The sequence below is a fragment of the Carya illinoinensis genome, chromosome 7, assembly GCF_018687715.1.
Source record: "Carya illinoinensis cultivar Pawnee chromosome 7, C.illinoinensisPawnee_v1, whole genome shotgun sequence".
Classification (NCBI taxonomy): Eukaryota; Viridiplantae; Streptophyta; class Magnoliopsida; order Fagales; family Juglandaceae; genus Carya; species Carya illinoinensis.
In genome coordinates, this window is record NC_056758.1 from 43134284 (window position 1) to 43154475 (window position 20192).

Consider the following 20192-nt stretch of genomic DNA (forward strand, 5'->3'; position numbering starts at 1 on the left):
GTTTACCTAATTTGGAATCTGCTAGCAGCTAGGTATCTTATGCATTAGCAAAGGAACGGATTGAGGTGCTTCTGCCGCGTGCATAGATTGCCCCTTCAAAGTTTAGTTGCAACATTTATGGTCGTGAAGTATATTTTTCTGAAATTTGGGGGAGAAAACTAAACAAAAAGTACTTCATCCGGACTTTTCTCAGGAGGAAAAGAAATCAAGAAACAATAACTTCTAACAAAATAGTATAAAATAACGGCCAGGCTATAGCGCAACTACAAAACATTAAAGTAAACATCTCCATATATGGAAGGAAAGAAAACTAATTTATATACAGCACCTTTGTCGCTACCTGCCCAGAGCCACTGATCTAATTACTCTTTTAACAAAAATTATATGTGAATTCACTTTTGTTTACTTTTTACGCATATTTTTTTTAATATAAAGTAACAATTTTAATAAATTAGATTAATGGAGTGATAATGAGTACATAAAAGTGATTATACGAACTAAAACGCTTATTTATTCTAAACTGAACCTTATTTCCTGAATATTTAATAGACGCACTAAACTCCTGGCAACTGCTTATACAAACTTCGGAGGCAACAAAAGAACCTGAATTGGAACTTGTACATTTGGCGGTGTCTGCAATTCAATTGAAGGAAATGGAGAAGTTCACGAGGGTTGTCACAAATATAAATCTGTACGAATACCAAGCACTTATGCTTCCCCAAACCAATACACGAATACATGCATCAATCTCTACGACCCCCAGTTTGGGATATTTGCCGTGGCTTCATTAACCATTTTCACCAAAGTCACCTGCAATGCATGAACTTGCCCATAAAAACCAAAAACTTGGAAGCAATGCCGAGACCAAGTTAAGAGGTATCATTTCTTCTATTTCTCTTACCATTGTTGAATACAAGCTATATCTATATGTGTATAAGTGCATAGTTATTAGGTCGCTAAAGACTCGGCTCAAATTTAACTGTAGCTTATTTTGTCAAATGGTGTCTAGCTCGGTTGGTAAAAGGGTGGCATGTGTCTGGATGGAGCTTTAGGTTGGACGCTACCTTTGTATATTATATAAACAAGTCCTGAAAAACATGACCCATTGTATCCTTTTTTTTTCTTTGATAACAAGGAACCTCAGCAAGGCAGGGCATTAGGACCTGCCAATGGGAAGTAACCCCAGATACATGAGCCCACCCACCATAAATCGTGTTTGTAAGTTTCATGTCCAAAATTCTAAGTTGCCGGTGTTCACCAAGGAAAAGACGAATGAATAAAATAGAGCCAGACTAATTGTGCAGCAATAAGGTTTGAACATTAAATGCCGAGAGAGAACTTACCACACTTTCTGGAACACCAGGTGGAGGCAATGAAAGGTTTCTTGGTGGCGGGATATCGTCATAAGATCTTTTGTCAAACCTCCATTCTCCTATCTTCCCATAGGTTAACTCACCCTGAATATCAGAGCAGGCAATGTAGACGGCATAAGCCAAATAATACAACAGGAAACTGATAAATCGGCCAAAAATCCAAAGCTGATATACGGATGCTAAAAAAATCCACACACAAAGCATCTACACGTGCTCTCTCCAAAGAAACATTAAAACCTGAAAAATTTTGTGGAAACCGAGTCACAAAAGAAAACTACCTTCATAGTGTAGTCACATCCATAAGTGTAATGAATTATGAACGTCTCGCCAACTTGTGTCTCCCATGGAGGCTGATATACGTCACAAAACAGGCAACTGATGGTAAATTAAAAGCGGAATAGCATTAAATAAATAATAGTGGAGCAATATCTTTCTTAAGTCTTTATACGTCCTTCTGTGTATCCTCAAGAAAATTTAAGGATGTTGTACCATTACAAAGACAGATGCCAATACTAAGTAATGGCAGAAGATGCAAGACAAATGGTGTGCTCGAGCTTGTATCCAAAAGATTGAAGTACACTCAGATAAAAATTAATTACCTTAATTCTTATAATTAAAGTTGAAGGAAAAATATAGTTGCAAGCATAATTGTGCACTAATCTGTGCACCAATATGATGTGATTGGTCAAAAAGTAGATTTTATTGAAAACACTATTGATTTAAATTTTAAGTATGAATAAATCAGTATTGGTACACAAATTAGTACATGACTGTGCTTGTATGTAACAAAACTCAAAATTAAAGGTTCAGTATTGGAGAACAATAGCATAAATTGCATAATGCTTGAAAATGACAAATTCAGCCATGATCTCAGAAATATTTAAGCTAATTAAGATTGGAGAAAAGGAATGCATGTTGAAATGTGAAATGAAGTAGCAAATGTTCCCATTCTTGAACAGTTCGGAATGTTTTTGAAATAGCAAATAGTAGGGAACCAATTACTACTGGATTAGCAAATCGTTGAAGATAAACAAGGTATGTGCACTGAGTAACAGGAATGGTAATTTCATCGTACCTGAATCATGAAGCCCTTGTACAAGATGTTACCAACTCCATGCAGAGCAGATGCAACAGCATAGGCATACCTATATATATATAATAGGATATGGAGTAGAGATCAATAACCGTACTTCAAAATCAACACAAAATTGAGTTGATTAGAGAACCCTTACATTTCAAGCACCCAACCAAAAGCCTTATCTGTTTCAGGATCCTTCTTCATTGCCAGGGAAACATTCATCCAACTGGGAGCAATCTTCTTGAGAGATTCCTATAAATTTTTCGTAACAATCAAGAAAAGGCCAAAGAAACCAAAACAGACTATCACTACTTTCATTAAGCCTATGTGTACTTGGGTGATGCCTATTTCAATGAATAAAATCTTGTGCTTAAAAAAGGAAAAGAAAAAAAAAAAAGTTACTTTCATTAAGCCAAATCACCATACAGACCTTTCCAACTATGACCGGAGAATTCCCTATCGGGTCAATGTCAGTTATTGGTCCCTTGTCCTCAGGAAAATATTTCCTTAGTATTGACTCGTACTTCTTGGGTTCAATATAGAAAAAATGAAATGCAGCTCCAAGCCCTTCTCTTGATAAGTTTGGTATGGGCTTGACGATAATATGATCTGGCTCCGCCATCAGTATGTAGCTAGATACATCATATTGTCATATTTAACAGCATACATTTATTTAGCAAAATAAATATATATTGAACAGTATACATAAACTAATATCTACCAACGAAAAAAAGGTGGAGTGGGGGAGGGGAAGGAAAGATCTTCATCTCATCAAATAGATTGTTATGAGTTTCTTACTCCTCTTTGATGTCTGCTTGTTGAAGCCATTGCACAAATGCCCATGGTCTGTTGAGGACTATATAACCCTGCGATTGCGAGGTGGCAGCAAAAAAGCTAAGTTCGACAGCAACCAATAAGAATAGAGAGAGAGAGAGAGAGAGAGAGAGAGAGAGAGAGAGGGGATTTTCCTAGTTTGCTCTTCAGGTCTAAGAAGAACTCCTATCCTTTTTTCTGATAGATTATCAAGAATGTTATTGACGAAAACTATAGGCATGACCAATGAAAGGAGGGAAGCCCTAAACTTTCAACAAATCAAACAATGTGTGAGAGAATGGATGATAAACTAATGAGTAGAGTCGGCTAAGAAACCAACCTACCATTTTGGATGTGGATTTTAAAGTAAATTATTCATCTAAAACTATTCTCTTTGCAACCATGTCTTTTATTTCTGCCTGATGGCAGTGTGAAGAGATGTCACATAAAAATGATCATAAAAATCTAAATTATGACGCCATTGTTGTTGCCAATAACCTTCAAAACACCCATCAAATATCTTCAAATTAAAATAGCACAACAGAAAACCCAATCGACTTCACAGTGTGCTAATAGTTAGATAAAGTAGTAGAAGGAATGGCTAGAGGAAGACGCACGCGGTCCAATCCAGGAGGGAGAGGCTGGGCAACAAAGGTGGGGATCTCGTCCATGTACCTGTCAGGCTTCCCAGAGTGCAAGATCCTCGTAAAGCCACCCATCTCGGAGTTGGGTCCGTCCTTGAATTTCTTGAACCAGTAGTACATGACCCTGCTCTGCCACGTGTTGTAAACGGAGTCCGAGGCCGTGACAGCCGTGTGGAACAGCCGCCTCGGACTCTTTGAACCGAGCCCACCTCTCCTGTGCACCGGCATCTTGATTATGGGGTCCACGTAGATTTTCGATGAACGGGAAGGGCCAGGGAGTTCTTGCCTGAGAGGGGCGTTGACAGAGACGATGATGTTGTACGTGATTAGAGCCACTGCGAAGGTTATGAGCAGAGAGAAGAAAGTATTCCCGCAAGCCATTTTTCTTTTCGAATCCCAACTAGAGCTGAGCTCTTTAGCTCTAAAGCTCTCTAGTATCTACCTATGCAACAGTGTTTGCAATTTCTCTGTGGAGACAAATAGGACTAGATGAAGGTGGCTCTGACAGAAAAGAGTCGTCGTTTTAGCTGTTGTCGTTGGAGAAATTGGCCCACCCGTTCATTTTTTCTTCTCTCTCTCTCTCTCTCGCTCGCTCGCTCGGCGACTCACCGACTCATTAACCAAGCGATCTAAGAAATAAATTTCACAGTGAACAGAGTGTAATGTGTTATACAATATTGTGTTAAACAGTCAAGAGTAATTAATTAATTTTTTTTACTGAAAGAAATAATACATTAATGTATTTTACGTCAACGAGATTACACGAATTCTATATGGAAGAAAATTGAATTAATTTGTATAACATATATATTAAAAAATGGAAAAAGATCATATCGCTGAATAAATAATAAATAACTAATCCATGAGCAGAAAAAAGAGAGTTCTACATAACATAAATTATATATAGGTGAAAAGAAATAATATGTCACATATAAATACAAATTTACAGAATGAAATCATATGCGTACTGCTGCTAACAACTCAATTTAAAAATCATATTCATCATTATAATCATATCTGGCATATTAACTTGAAAAGCGATAAATTATTGGTATGGTCACATCTCTACCATTGATTGATATACAGTGGTTGTAATTTAAAATAAAAATAAAAATAAAAAAATTGTCTGCCATGAGCCAACATCTTGTGCCAGTCGACGTTTCGGATCAACAGTTGTCTATTTTAACACTAGTCTCGGCAATTGCAGCGCAGGCCCACGTTAGGTGATTAGTTAGGCATTCTTTTATTCAACACAAAATCTGTTTAGAAGTTTTTTTTTTTTTTAATTACATTCGATACATCGCCGCTTTGGAAGTTTTTCATATTAAAAATATTAAAAATTATTCGTATATTCTTTTTTTATTTAAGTTATAATAGATTTCACTTTAATTGGTTAGCTAGCATACTAATTTCTGTGTAGTAAAATTTTTTATTTAAATTATATAATAAAATCATTAAATTTTTTTTATGGGTTAATTTGTTAAGGGAGAGTTTGGTGACACTCGAATGTTAAAATATAATTAAATAATTATATTTATCCTTTCCATCTATTTAAATTTATTAAACAATCGATGACTTAATAAACTTTTATTGTTCATTTGTTTAATATATATATATATATATATATATATATATAATATGGAGCGAAATGCAGAATCTGGTCCCCTCTTTCAATTGACGTCCACGTGGGAGTGACGACGTCTAAGCCAAAAGTTACGGGTGGAAGGATCGGAGCACCCACCCTTTTTTATCTTTATGCAATATGCAAACGGTACATTGCATAACAAACTCTTCAATCTGACTCATTTTCGAAAAACAGCCTTATCCATTTGCCCTCTACGAAAAGAGATACGCTCCTTCGTCCGTCCACAAACTAGCTCTCTCTCTCTCTCTCTCTCTCTCTCTCTCTCTCTCTCTCTCACACACACATTTTTTTTTTCTTTTTATTTTTTATATAATACAAGGAGGTCTCCTCCTTTTCCAATAAAGATTACTTTTTCTCTGCTTGTATATTTATAAACACTCACAATGAGTCACAAACATGTAAAAAAAAAAAAAGAGTGTAGTGGTGAAACTGAAGCCGTTAGGGAGAGTTGTGTGCAAAAAATCTGACGCGGAATTGACACAAAATGCGGCACCACGCACGGCCCACGTTTTCTACCTCTATTTCCAGCTTGGCCTGATCACTGACTCCGCCTTTTCTCCACATCCTGAATCCTCCCTCATCCATTTACACTCCCTTTACCATATATAACCACATCCCACCACTCCCTCCCTTCTCATCATCATCCACTCGTCAATTTTCTTCTCTCTCTCTCTCTCTCTCTCATCCGAATTTCTTTTTTGTTATCGTCCGCCAATGTATAACGAATACCACCAGCCATCCCCTCCCTCTCTCAGGCACAAGCTCAAGATGTGCTGTTTCTCCTCCTCCGTCCACGACCACGAGCCTCTAGATGTCGATCATGACAAGCCTCGCACTCCCCGCTCCCCTTACGCCTGGCTCAAATCCACCGCCCACGACTTTCCCGAGATTCGCTACCGCTGCCGGAACCTGATCTCCCGGATCGGAAGGACCCGCCGGCGCTCCCACTCCGCCGACTTCAGCTATGACCCCTCCAGTTACGCCCTCAATTTCGAGGACGATGCCCGGCTCGATGAGTTCCCCTTTAATTTCTCGGAGAGACTGGCCGCGTCACCTTCTCCGCGGGCCGATTTTTCTGCAGTCACGGCGGCGCCTCGAATGAGGGAGATCGCTGCGTTTAGCTGAGAATAATCTGCCCTTCAGTCCTTGATGTTGTTTTTGTGTACAGCGTTACACATATATATATCGTAAGTAGTTGGCCTGAAATTCATGATGTTGCCTGAGGTCGTACCATAATGTATATCTTTTTGATGTATTTAATTGCGCCTACAACTAGAATCAATTCTAATTTAGGCATTTGGTGTTCAAAAGTTGAGAGTTTTGTTTCGTGAATCATGTGTTTTGTGCATGACTCATGCAAAAGCGTTTACCATAATAATCTAAAGCGTAACGGCCATTCTTGTTGAATGTGCAAGGTGTTCGTGGATTGTAGAACCAGAAAAAAAAGTTTGAAACTTATTCCTACGGAACCCCCCTTCTCTTAGCGTTGTTTAAAGGCATTCTTCACGTCAAATAAGTTGAGATAAGGGCCACTTTTATTGGAGCCAAGGCAAGATAATGCCAGTAATGGGGTCATTTAGTTAGCAACTTGCAAATGTTTTTCCTTATCTTTAAAGGTGTTCGGCCCAATATTCTTAAAGGAATCTTTTAGTACTAATCTTGCCGAGCCATCTGCTTTATGTCTTGTTCCAGTTTTTCATAGGCATTGATTTCTTCGTACAAAGTATCTCTCTAGCAAGAATATTTATACAATAAAATTGACGCATATAAATAATGTTATTAATTAGTTATTATTCCTTTTCTTTCTTTTTACTAAGTGAGAAGAGAATATATGCATTTAAAATTTATGAACAAGCCCTTTTTAAATTGTTCATAAATTCAATTAATCTCATAATCTTTTCAAACTATACCTTATTTTGAATACAATTCATGATTATGCATGATGATGATAATACTCTGTCAATTAATGAAATTGATCTAATGAGTCAAACTAAGGGGAAAGACGAAAGTCAATTATGAAAAATACAAGTTCTTAATAGATGGCATTGGACTGAACGACCTAAGGATAATGGTGTAGTGTGCAAGAGGCATGTATAGCACACGCACTATATGATATTGGATAATGATACATTTATAATTATTCTATAACTATTTCACAATTTACTTTACAATTAATAAATGAAATTATATATTTCATTTCACTAAATTTCAATTTTATAAAATTGATCTTGACGTAAATGAGTTATAAAGTTAACCATTTTCTTTATGGATATTTTTCCAATTACCTCTAACCCGTAAGGAAACGTCATTCCAACTTTATTGTTCGAAGACAATCCCTCAGAATCCATAAGGAATATCATCTCATGACAAAACAATTATTTAATATTGAAAAAAGTGACCAAATTAATCACATTATTAGAAGGAAAAATATAGTTGCAAGCACAATTGTGCACTAATCTGTGCATTAATGTGATGTGATTGGTCAAAAAGTAGATTTTATTGAAAATAGTGTTAATTTAAATTTTAAATATGAATAAATCAGTATTAGTACACAGATTAGTGCGTAACTGTGTATGTAGCAAAATTCTTATTAGAATGTATAAAAAATACATAAAAGTAACTGCATATAAAGTTTTTATATATATTAACGCATCAGATTCGATCAAAGGATGAAGGATCAGCTGAGCTTTCATTCTCTGGATGGTTTTAGCGTTGCAAGTTGAAGAAGTATCTTTTTAACTTGTAGTTAACTATTTTTCATTCAACCTAGAGGAGAGAATCAAAGCCTTTTAAGAAAGAGGCAAGAAAGTCGTGAGGTTCACTGGAAAAGTTGGAGCCTCTATTCGTCGTATTCTAATCAAGAGAAGCCATACGTTTCAATGTTCAAACAAAGATTATCGCACCATTATGTCCTTCTGCCTTCTTCTCATTCTAGCGAAAGTAACTCGAAGCAGTGGAAACCTTTTCTTAATCACGAAGGGCCATCCGGTAAAGGCCATATTTTAAGAGGAGAGTCTTGCATTAAGTCGGACTAATGACGTGAAAAGACAGGCTATTTATTGCAGTTTGATTGGTAGCAGCCTCAGCGAATATGGACAATGTCGAGTTGGTTGATTTTGATGCTGGAACCGAATCGCGAGCAATCAATCAAAAGCTCAGGTTTAGAGCGTTCAGTGATGTGCATTGATCATCTTCCCCAAACATAATTGGGCTGAGAACTCATGGGCCAATAAGAGACCAATTTCTCTGGATGCAAGCCCATATATCAATAACCATGGAAATATAGATTTCGGTATCGACATCTTGACTTTTACATTAGATTTCTCTCGTAATAATCTGCTAAAGTTTTTGTACGTACGTATTTTTCTTGAATAATGTTACGTATAGTTATAAAATATGTAAATGTCGTACAGTCATTTTAAAAAAAAGTGAGATCTACTGTTAAAAAATTAATTTTTTTTTCATATAAATCATATATTTATTCAATTTTTTTAAAACGATTTGCACAATGCTTATACACTCACCCTTATAATTATCATTTCTCAATTTTTTTTGGTAAAATAAAGAATCTCACTCTCAAGAATTCTGGAAAAAATATAAGCTCAATGTTTTTTAAGAAAAAAAGGTTAAAACAAGAACACTTAACTAATAATAAGAAATGACTAAATATTTCCATTAATATAGGATTAACTTAAAAAGAAAACACGTTACGTAATTGGAATGAGTAATAAAATAGTGAAAAAATATGCCGGCAAAAACGGTCGAAAGAAAACTACAGTGGCATGCACGAAGATCGAGGACATTGATCAGCTGGCTAAAGCGAACCTTGCACTCAAGCATCCAACTGCCGATCGAAGACAAGCTGGGTTATATATCTTGGCATTTAACTGAAAACTAACAGGCTCCACATAAGGCACAGCTGCAGTTTGTGATTGGTCGGCAGTATCATGAATGTCAAATCACAAGTGAACATGCATACAAAAATAAATTAATTAAAAACTCCGGTCTTAATTTTAATAGCTAATTTGATTCGTTGCTTAGTCGCGTAATTATTAAATACGTGTTCACCTATGCATACTAACTTCCCATTTTTAAAGCCGAAACTTCCAGCTTCGTCTTCGTGCCCCAACTCCTCTTCTCCTCTTTTTCACTCTCCAGTCTCTAGTACCATGGCTACCCAAATACAAGATGGACATTCGGCCTCCATTAGCGAAAACCTGGAATTAGAAGAGAATGATTTCGTTGAAGATTATGATGAAGAGATAGGTACGTCTTCTTCTTCTTGTGGCTGTTTCCGGAGACTTTGCTTTGGATGGTGCCCGGATAACAATGTCACCCGTACACATCTAGTTCTGCAACAACACGGAGAGAGAAGGGAAAACTGGGTGGCGAATAAGCCGAGGCAGGTCAGGCAGTTTTCGGAGGTGTTGGGTGGGCCAAAGTGGAAGAATTTTATTCGATTTTTCAGTCTGCGTGCAGGAATTAACAAGAAAATGGGGAATCAATATCGCTATGATCTGCAGAGTTACACACTTAATTTTGACGATGGAATAAATAAAGAAGAAGATTGTGCATATCCCGATGTCATGGCTCGATATACGGCTCCACTTGGGTAGGACAGAGACAAGTTGGGATGTGATCACGAACCTGGTCCTTTATAATTTTGTCTTTTTTTTTTTTTTTTTACCAGCTTATGAAATCCAATTCATAGCTCTAGCTGAAGTTCATTTCAGATAAACATTCTTAATTTGGATATGTGTGTGTGTGTGTGTGTGTGAACATATTGATAGATTCACCCTCTGAAACATGAAGTTCAAATCTCGGGGTTTATATCAATGATTTGATGTTTATCGGATGCGTCAAGTATTGTTGTTATGTAGAGAAAATTCAAAACTAGCATTAGCATTTTATAGTCATGATGATATAATTTGATAACTTTTAGGCTTTCAGACTTGTGCTTGCCTTTGCAAGCTCCCGGTATATGGGGAGAAGAGATAACATACCGCGCGCCATGCATCAAAATTGCTCCTCCATTAACCGTGCTAGCTATAGACAGATGGATCATTAATTATAGTAATTGCCTGACCCATTGGAATTAATTACTTGTATCATACGTATTCCCAGTTCAGTTGATTTCTTGAACATTTTTAGAGAACGACATTCCAATTAACATTTGTGGAGAACAAGAATGGAATTAATGAAGAGCAGCATACATTTCGTGCCAGTTATACAATGGCATGTGGAATTGCTCGAAAGAGCTAGCATCAGGTCCATCAACTTTCAAACTGTTAAAAACTTTTATGCTATATATATATATATATATATTAATTTGAAATAAAATTATCTCTAGATACAATTTCCAATCTAAAGCTATAATTGAAGTATAAATGTAAGGCAACATGCACAGATTATTACACTGTACACCCACAACCCTCACTATTAGCATTCACAGGCTAGGCAGGAAGAAGGAAAACAAAAATCATAATCTTGTCAACGGCATTCAAGCCATTTTCAGAATTAATTACAATTTATAAATACCGGACTTCCTAATGAGATTGGCATCATATACATGCGCTAGCTAACTGTGTAAAGCCTTCGAACATATTTGTGAAATGTCACGAACCGATTTTATCATCTCAACTCCATCCTCTTCGTCAGCCTCTTTCTTTCAGAACAAATAGAACTCGAGCGTTTTACTTGAGCCCAGAGTCATACCATGAAAGCCTATTATAATATAAATATTTTTGGACTAGGCTGGATTGATTACTTGAGTGGAAAAGCACGACGAGAGACATCACTTGAGGAATTGTTGTTGAATTTTCTTCCATTTACACAAACCGATCACGGGTGTTTTCACCTGCATTACTTCTTTTTCAAATTATGGTTGGTATGATGCTCGTGGGAAATATTAAACAATCAAACAAGCACTTTTTAATTGGATACCTCTTGCGTTTGCTCTTCAAGACTGTAGAAGTCGAGGGGTTGCTCTGCCAGTTCCTCTTCCTCTGATTAATGAACCAATTATTTATCTGCTTCAATTGCAAACCAGTTTCCTGAACCAACCTTGCCTTATCTTCCTCCTGTAATTTCATAGAATTTAGGAATAGATGAACAAAATAATTGTTTGACTAAACCAATATTAACTTCTATGCAGCTTAAAAACTAAGTCATTAAAGGGTTTTTGAAGAAGGGTGGTGCTACTCTCACTGCTGGGACCTCCTGCTAGTACAATTTCAAGTGTTTTTTTTTTTTTTTACATGTATTTTTTAACACTTTTAAATATTTAAAAAAAAAATTTCACAACATTGTTAAAAACTACTTCCTTAATCACGAAGTTAAAAAAAAAAAAAAAAAATTCCCAGCAGGAAGCCTAGCATTATTCTTTCGAAGAAAACAGTTTCTACTCGCAACTGACATAATTTGTACACAAATATTTGCAATATTTGTTTGACTAAACTGATTAACTTCTAAGCAGCATACTCATTAAAGGGTTTTTGATAAAAAACAGTTTCAGCTTGTACGCACTTCAACTTTTGGAATGAAAATTTGTGGCTTTTGACGTGAGCATACACCCCCAGATATGGTGGGGTGTCATATTTGCCCTATTATGAAGTCAAATTATAGTTCAAAGCGATTTCTCAACTATTTCTAACTGCCCCAAACTTACGGTGGGGTACGGCCACTTAGAATGTGATTGCCACCATGCTTTTAATACCGAGGTGGTGTCTCCAGGAAGCTTTCCTGCTCTTCTCTTGCGTAAAATTTCCTCCCTTATGTCTACAATTTTCTCCTTGTAACCCTATAAAGAGAAAGAGACTACTGTTCAGTTGGCAACGTTAAAGATATCATAATACGTTGCGATCAATAGTCCCAATTACCTGTTTCAGTTCATGTTTCAACTCCTGCCTCACACGCTCCATTAAGGATCTCTCAGTCTCTGTTGGTATAAGAGGACCAAAACCCATGCTATCTGGACCGTCAAAACTTCCATCAAATAAGTTGGCATCACTATCCCCTTGGTCGTCATCATCATCAGACATTGTTGCACCTGTACCTTCACCTGGAGAGACTCCTGTTCATGCAAGCATTAGGAGAAATTATAGCTTTGGTAAGTCTTGATTTTCACATGCAAAATTGCTTCCAGACCTAAGTGTAAAAGAAGTTGATTTTCTAATGGTGCATGTTTTGATGGGCAGACCTTATTGAGCTTGATAAGACGCTGCCTTATTAGTCTATCCCTTATTTTGACAAGTGAATACATCTAAATAACCACGTGTTGTTTATTTAAAGATTCTTTCATTTTTTTCAAGTGAACTATAGTTATTTCAACAATCGTTGTTCGAGGAATTCTTCAGCATTAATATTGGATGTTCAATGCTAGTATAAAAAAAAGTGTATTGCAATGGTTGGAAAACATCTTGCAGCTTCTAAATTTTCCTCCCCCCACAGGGTATTTGTTGTTCCCCGCAGTTGGTAGCTAGACTGTAACTATATCGCAGTGTCATAATTTCTACTTGGCATGGTTTGTGTGATCAAGTAACTAAACATAGAATATCACCTGTTAAACTTTGTAAGGATTGCTCAATCTCCCAGCAAGCCATTACTGCCTCCATTGCATGGACCCGGACATGTTGTTGCAGTTGTTCTTTAAAGGAACAAAGCAACAGAACATAATGTGTCTACATTAACAAAGGAGAAGATAAAAAACCTGATTCTATCATGACAAGCCAATTTACAAAAAAGGCATAGAGACGGCAAATTACAAATGTACGGAACAAGCAGGCATGGAAGCCCTTATAAGCTTGTATTAAAACTTTCCACCGTAACTCAGTATCATCCTGTTGGTTAAACAGTTAACTAACAGCATAAACAGAAACCTTTATTTTTATAAACTCGGTCTTGTCCAAGAATGTTGACATCTATTTCTAGCACTAAACATGGATAATACCTATATATATAAATATTAAAAAAACATAAACATAAACAAATGTGGCTAATCAGACTCCAAATAATGAGATTATGGAGTTGAAAGTAGCATATGCAATCCTACATGAAGTTTCAAAGATGAAAAATATCTATACGGTATATGGTAGAATATATCATGCATGCATGTAGTTCAGCACATCTCCTTGCTACATATTCTCCAGATTCCGAATGACCTTTAACCCTGTATGACTACCAAAAATTATATTTTTTACCATTTCTGAAACTAAAATGGCAGACAGAAGTGCACAAATGGTTAGTAGAGTTTAGTTTACTCTCTCCCTGTCTGGGATTTCAAAGCATCAGAGATAGCAAGAAGTTTTCCAACAGGCACTTGAACTTTGTGAGAGAGAGTGAGCAGAGAAAAAATAAAGTCAAGAACATTTCATTCAATGAAATTAAAATGTAAATAATGACGTTGGGCTGCCTTCAAATTCATGGTGAGAACCATGGGAAAACCTCAAAGATTCTGCCAAAAAGAAAAGGAAAACTCGGGTATCCTGGATATGGCTTTCTAGCACAGAGATTGCGATGCCCTCTCATTCATTATTAGTCCCAATATGTGAAAGCTGTTTAAATGATTAGGTTCATCAGTCGAGGTTACTCCCTTTATTCAATTAACAATCACCATGATGTCTCACAGCCCAACTTTGGAGTAACCTGAGCAATGTAGACAACTTTAACAATTTTCCTTTTTTTGTCATTTTTTTTTTCTTTTCTTTTTTTTTTTTTTTTTTTTTTTCCTTTCTGAGTGTAATATTCAATGAAAGCATCCGCTAGGTTTTTTCTTTCAGTTTTTTCGGCTGAAAAGACTAGAGTTCCTATTCCTATCCTTATAGGACTTGAGAGTCTGTGACGACAAAGAAGGAAATGGGGTGGAAATTCCATTCTACCAGCGGTTAAACAAGGGACTTCTAATGCTGGCATTCCGGAAAAACTTGAGAATAAATAACATGTCGGTGAAAGAACATCTAACTTGCTTTCGGTCCTGGAGGGCAGCATGAACTCGGCACGGATATTTCTGTTAAGGGTGGGTTCCTGTGTTTATCTTTTTGTGTATGCACAGTTAAATGGACCTAAACGGCTTTCCATACCAGGAAATGCTGGAAAATTGATGGGCCACGCAGAGGCAGGCATGCTAACCTTTACTTCATAAAAATTAAAATTTAAAAAGTAAGGTTGTGCTATGATCTATTCCCAAGGAAGAAAGGCCGTTTAACTTGAAGGCATCTATCAAATCAATTGGTAGCAACAGGGAAATTACAACTAATGATGCATCCTTCCTTTTGCTTCATGAAAAAAGAGTTCCACCGTCCATTCCAAATTACAAGCCACAAAAACGCCAACTAGGCTTCGGTCCCAAATGAATTATACAAGCAAAAAAGTGGTCTTTCTCGCCATTGCCAATTCTCCAATCCTCACGGAACAATACAGATTGGTAATAACTTCACAGTTCAATCACTAAGAATGCCTAGTACGTCGATGGATTGTCTTCAGAAGAAATTTTCATAAAAAAATACCCTAAACACATCTGAATTTAATGAATCATAAATAGGAATATAACAAAGTTGTTGCACATACATAAAGGAGATAAACGATAAACACAAATTTTTGTTGTTGAAAGCTTTTAATTGCAACAATCTCAAACACGCAAAAAAAAGTCAACAAATATCCGTTCACATACAGCCCACGATAAGAATGAACGAATTCTGGACAACAAAACGACATCAAAGAGAAAAAAACGTACCAAGAACTGATCGAGCTCCTTATCGTCCCCAACCAAGCCCGTAGAACCATGTCCAAGAGCCGAGTATTTGGTGACCACATTCCGGGACTGGGCGAGCTGGGCGTCGATCCTGGGCAACTGGTCGACCGGCGTGGCAATCCGGAGGCACGCCACGTGGGCGGACAGCAACTGCTCATATAGCGGATGGGCCAGAATCTCGGCCATGTACCTTGCATTCTGCCAGTTCATCACTCCTTGTTCCCTGCTCTCGACCACAACTCCCACTCCTACGGCTCCCTCGCTCTTGTTCGGGTTGCTGCTGTTGAGGTTGAGGTTGCCGCCGCTGTTCTTCAAGTTCTCGACCGATTCGTGGGACATGGTGGCGGCAATCATGGAGTTACCGGCGGCGGCAACGTCTTCGATTACGTTACTGTTGTTGCGGTGAAGGATGGGGTTGGAGAGCCATTGGTTCGAGGATCGGGAGACGGCGGTAGAATCAGAGGCGGTGTGGAGGTTCAAGAAATTGGTGCTGTTATTGTTATTGTTGCTGGTGGTAGTGGTGGTGTCGTTGTACTTGGCTTGGGTGCGGAGGAGGGCGTTGTTGAGCCAATTGGGTGCGGTTTGCAAGGGGTGGTGGTGGTGGTGGTGGTTGGAGCCGGGTTTAGAGGTCGGGTCAGAGGTGGAGGAGTGGGCGGCTAGTTGGTCGATGGTGCGCAAATACTTGTTGTCAGGCAAGCCTCGGCTTTGCGGTTCCTGCTGTTGGGATTGGTCCGTGAAATGCTGGAGAGGGATGTCTTGGGAGAGGTGGTTCTGGTACGCCATGAATGAAGTAAAGGAAGGGTGAGAGAGAGAGAGAGAGAGAGAGAGAGACTTTATGAGACCTAGTCTGGGATGATTACGAGGTAAATGGCCTGGATATATTAAGACTTTACAAAGAGACGCAGATGAAGTTGAAAGAAGAACTCAACGAGAGAGAGAGAGAGAGAGAGAGAGATGAGCCATGAGGTACTACGAGTTACTAAAAACGAAAAGGGGGTATGTGTTGGAGAGAGAGAGAGAGTGGAATGGAAGGTTTAGACAGAGACGGTAGGTTGTTTTTTGTGAGGATGGTTTCAAGTTGAGGTGATTGCTCGGAAAACTGCTTTAATATGAACCAAACTTAGCAAGTATTGTTGATTAAAATGGGCGTGTGATTATTATTATTATTATTATTTTTGTCGTTGTTGTAAACATAAATGAAAGGGGATTGGTTTTTGTACCACTCAACGTCTCTAATCATTTCAATCAAACTTTAATTGTAATTTGATTAGTTTTTTTTATTATTAACCAAGATATAATTTGGACTTTTCCTTGATGCTTACATTCTCAATCTTATCACCAAATCATCTCACAACATTGGAAGCAAATACAATATTAATATTGTTAAATTTTATTTATTTCAAAATACTAATTAATTATGTGTTTGAAAAATTGTTACGACGAAATGATTATGTTTGAATGGATTTAAATCATGTTAACTAATTATTCGTCCTTCCCTTGAATTATCGTCGTATTACTTTCATCAATATCATATAATTCGTTGATATGACGTTCTCTTTTGGTTGCAGTAAATAGTAAATTATATCTCTACGGTTCGTCAGTTGACTATGAATATGATCGGACGGAGGAGGAGATACTTAATATGGCAAAGCAAAATAGTCGATATAAATTATTATTTAATTTTATATAATCTCTTTCTACAGCATTTCTTGCAAATTAATACTATTTATTATTTGATTTCCAACTGTTGTAACGACCACATTGATTCGCATGAGCGCACTGATTCTCTCGTTGTAGAAATCTTACCCATGTGATCACAAACCACAGCAAGTCGTATTACCCCCCTAAACAGCAAGTGTCACATATGGAGTCGGATTACGATGACGAATCGAGTCCGCCCTCCCTTTTTTAAAGTTGCAGCGAAATAACTAATCTCGGTTATTTTATTGCGTGTCATGTCAAGACTAAGATTATGATTCATATTTTTTAATGAATTTGGACATATCTAAATGCTCCATTACTCGTCTAACCTCGATCCGTGCATAAGATAGTTAATTGATTGACTAAAGGAAGTAGGGGCAAAACTACACATACTCCCGAGTGATTGTATTTCGATACGGAGGATATCTCATATAGTTTATAAATAATAAAAAATATATATATAATAAAATATTAAATAATAATAAATAATAATACAACATAATAAAAATTAAATAAAATAATAAATAATAGTTAAGTATACTAAGAATATTTTACCACAGAGATGCTTTTATCTTATCATATTTTATTTCATCTTATCTTAATATTTATATATTACAAATACTTTTTAATTTTTAATTTTTTTTATCTAATAATTATTTAATTATTATAAATTTTCTAAATTTTCAAACAAAATATAAAAAATAATTTAACCTTTTCAAATTCTAAAACAAAATTATATTTTAACAATATTTTAATTTTATAATATTTGTAATCAAATTTTTTTCTCTTTTTTCAAAATTTCATAAAATGTTATAACTTAAACTATTTATAATTCGTCTAATCTTAATTCAAATATATTATTATTATTTAAAAATTATTTTATCTCAACTTACTATCCAAACCAAATCTTACATTACAATTGACTAATGTATACTACCACAAGTCAACAAAAATCACCAACTCTTTACTTTTTCAAAAAATCCCTTTTGATTTCGGCCAGGTGGAGTTGGGAGGGACCATCTTTTTCCTCAAGTAACATATGTCCATTGACAAAAATTAGGTAAGATATATTTATTGGAAATGTTATATATTATCTAATTATTATATTTTTATCCAATAATAATAAATATATCATATTAAATATAGTGAGATGAAAGTGTATTGATAATATAGTATATAGAGTTTTCTAAATTTATACATAATATATAATGCATAAACTAGGTTACTAATTTAAAGACATAATAAACATGTGTTATAGCAAACGTAAGTACCAATTAATGGTGACAACAGATAATCGTGATTTGCAACTTAAGCCATGGAAGGAAGAGTATCGACGTCCACGTAACTGTGTATTCATAATGCATAGCTGTACGTGGGTAGCCCGGACAGTATCCCCGTAGTCTTGGAGCGTGTCCTACACGTCATCCCACGGTAGCGTGACGGATTAGCCGTTGAAGACAAAACAATAGAAGATTAACGATATCGATTATAGTTCGAAGGTATCTCTATGATCTCTAATTTCTCTCCTCGGCATACCATTTCTCTTTGTCATATTCGTTTGCAACATCGCCAAAAAGGAAGTTGGAACAGGGATTGGGAGCAACCGACGAAAAGGATGGGGGGACCATGATTTACGTCGCTAACTCTTTCTGCTACTCGCGGGACTGAAAATGATACTGCCACACGCGTCGAGCTCTTGTCTATTGGACCACAAGTTGGGACCAGTTCAGACGCACGCGCCAGATAAGCATATCCAGGCCGTCCACATGGCGGGATCGGACGGGTTTGGACCACCAAGAATTTAGACTTCTCTGCCAGCCGCCGACTTAATCAAAGAGAATTGTCCACATATAAGAAACTTGGTCCCCTACCTACTCGCGCCTTTCCTTCCATTCTCTTTTTCCGATATTTATCCGTTGTTTTCTGGGACTTGCCGTCAGGCAAACGGCATCGGCAGGGTATCCCATTATCTATCAAGAGAAATAAATATTTTAGTAAATTTTATAAGAGTTACTTTGCAATATAATAAATTATATAAAAATAAATTAATTCCTAAATTTATTTTTAATTAAAGTATTTCTTTATTGATTTTATTTGTTTACTTTATTTTTCTTTTTGTGTCTTAAAACAATTTGAGTTAAAAGTTTTTAGTATTTTTTATTATTCACGTATAGAACTATTATTTAAAATAATAACAAAACATGACCTTATATTTAAAAAGTGGATAAAACTATTGGTAAAAGCCTAAATTATGTAGTTTGTCTTCTCTCCGTTCACTTTTTTTTGGCCGTTATTAATTTTATTTTTCCGCTTCTTTTATGTGCACAATATAGATGCCTAAGATTCATTTCACTCCTATTGTTCAAATATTATGTGTGTTTTAATATTTTATTTATATGTCGTTAATTTAAAAAATAAAAAAATTGAATCAGTACGATTAAAAGAAATATAGTAAGAATCTTCGGGTTTTGTCGTTGAAATACTGCCTGAGAAACCGACCAATGTAATGTCCCACGTCAAAGCGTTAATCGCTGTTTGAATCCACGCGTGTTCTTTCTTCACATGCCTTTGTCCTAATTACCACATTTTCTATAATGTTAGATTAACAGGGGCTAAATCAGAAAATCTAGCTTGAGGGGACAAGTTACAAAAACATAATTTTAGGGAGGTTAAATATTAATTTTTATATAATTTTTTTTGTAAAAATACTTTTAAAATTGTAATTTTCCTATAATTTTAAAAATTTTGGGAGCTTTGCCCTTGGTAGTTCTGGCCCTGGTTAGATACAGTAAGTAATGGTTGTACAAGCGTTGATCAGTTTTTGGCAAAATGTGTGAAATTTATTATTAATTTTTTTTTATATAAATTTTATATTTATTTTTTTTTTTAAATAAATAAATTTACACTATCTAAATATCATTCTTAATCAAACATATCTTGTCATATCGAAGACAAGTTTCAGAGTAGGAACTGTATTTTCCCCCTCTATAGAGTCAGAGAGTGGGCTAGCTGTCGGAGACGCGGTATACATTTCGTGGAGCATCCGGTAGTTTCGCTGCCAGACGTGCAGTTCGTGTGGGGCCCAGGCCCATTGTCTCTTAGTCGGTAAGAATGGGCCCACACGTTCGGAGGAGCCCGCATGTTGTCCCATTTAATACGACCTTTGTTTTTTTTTTTTTTTTTCTTATTT

General features: G+C 36.3%; 4 protein-coding genes across 6 annotated transcripts; 2 read left to right on the forward strand and 2 right to left on the reverse strand.

The window, feature by feature from the left end:
• Window positions 1-418: 418 nt before the first annotated feature.
• On the reverse strand, window positions 419-4483 carry LOC122316661 (hydroxyproline O-arabinosyltransferase 1-like). Its single transcript, XM_043133358.1, has 8 exons — window positions 3882-4483; window positions 3250-3317; window positions 2882-3083; window positions 2606-2703; window positions 2449-2518; window positions 1652-1723; window positions 1344-1457; window positions 419-810 (listed from the first exon to the last, which is right to left on the reverse strand). The coding sequence occupies exons 1-8, from the start codon at window positions 4287-4289 to the stop codon at window positions 751-753; spliced, it is 1092 nt and encodes a 363-aa protein (XP_042989292.1). The 5' UTR covers window positions 4290-4483; the 3' UTR covers window positions 419-750.
• A 1525-nt stretch (window positions 4484-6008) lies between these two features.
• On the forward strand, window positions 6009-6863 carry LOC122314971. Its single transcript, XM_043130632.1, has one exon. The coding sequence runs from the start codon at window positions 6268-6270 to the stop codon at window positions 6676-6678; it is 411 nt and encodes a 136-aa protein (XP_042986566.1). The 5' UTR covers window positions 6009-6267; the 3' UTR covers window positions 6679-6863.
• A 2859-nt stretch (window positions 6864-9722) lies between these two features.
• Window positions 9723-10169, forward strand: LOC122316431. Its single transcript, XM_043132948.1, has one exon. It carries the CDS (start codon window positions 9723-9725, stop codon window positions 10167-10169), a length of 447 nt encoding a protein of 148 aa, XP_042988882.1.
• Window positions 10170-10839: 670 nt separating this feature from the next.
• On the reverse strand, window positions 10840-16370 carry LOC122315941 (homeobox protein knotted-1-like 3). 3 transcript variants are annotated; one of them, XM_043132306.1, is made up of 6 exons: window positions 15284-16370; window positions 13112-13232; window positions 12432-12625; window positions 12221-12352; window positions 11497-11633; window positions 10840-11410 (listed from the first exon to the last, which is right to left on the reverse strand). In XM_043132306.1, exons 1-6 carry the CDS (start codon window positions 16082-16084, stop codon window positions 11407-11409), a joined length of 1389 nt encoding a protein of 462 aa, XP_042988240.1. In that variant the 5' UTR covers window positions 16085-16370; the 3' UTR covers window positions 10840-11406. The 3 variants fall into 3 exon arrangements, with proteins under 3 accessions (XP_042988240.1, XP_042988238.1, XP_042988239.1); XM_043132304.1 differs by having other exon boundaries at window positions 10840-11421; XM_043132305.1 differs by having other exon boundaries at window positions 10840-11418; window positions 15284-16369.
• Window positions 16371-20192: the final 3822 nt, after the last annotated feature.

Bases quoted from the DNA above. Each gene is read 5' to 3' on its own strand.
- LOC122314971 (XM_043130632.1), top strand. From the start codon at position 6,268: ATGTATAACGAATACCACCAGCCATCCCCTCCCTCTCTCAGGCACAAG.
- LOC122315941 (XM_043132304.1), bottom strand. From the start codon at position 16,084: ATGGCGTACCAGAACCACCTCTCCCAAGACATCCCTCTCCAGCATTTC. The intron at 13,233-15,283 runs GTACGTTTTTTT...TTGTTAATGTAG, and splicing joins AGGAGCTCGATCAGTTCTTG to ACACATTATGTTCTGTTGCT. The intron at 11,634-12,220 runs GTAAGTTTGGGG...ATGAAATTACAG, and splicing joins CTAAGTGGCCGTACCCCACC to GAGGAAGATAAGGCAAGGTT.
- LOC122316661 (XM_043133358.1), bottom strand. From the start codon at position 4,289: ATGGCTTGCGGGAATACTTTCTTCTCTCTGCTCATAACCTTCGCAGTG. The intron at 1,458-1,651 runs GTAGTTTTCTTT...TCTGATATTCAG, and splicing joins GATGTGACTACACTATGAAG to GGTGAGTTAACCTATGGGAA. The intron at 811-1,343 runs GTAAGTTCTCTC...CATGCATTGCAG, and splicing joins CTGGTGTTCCAGAAAGTGTG to GTGACTTTGGTGAAAATGGT.
- LOC122316431 (XM_043132948.1), top strand. From the start codon at position 9,723: ATGGCTACCCAAATACAAGATGGACATTCGGCCTCCATTAGCGAAAAC.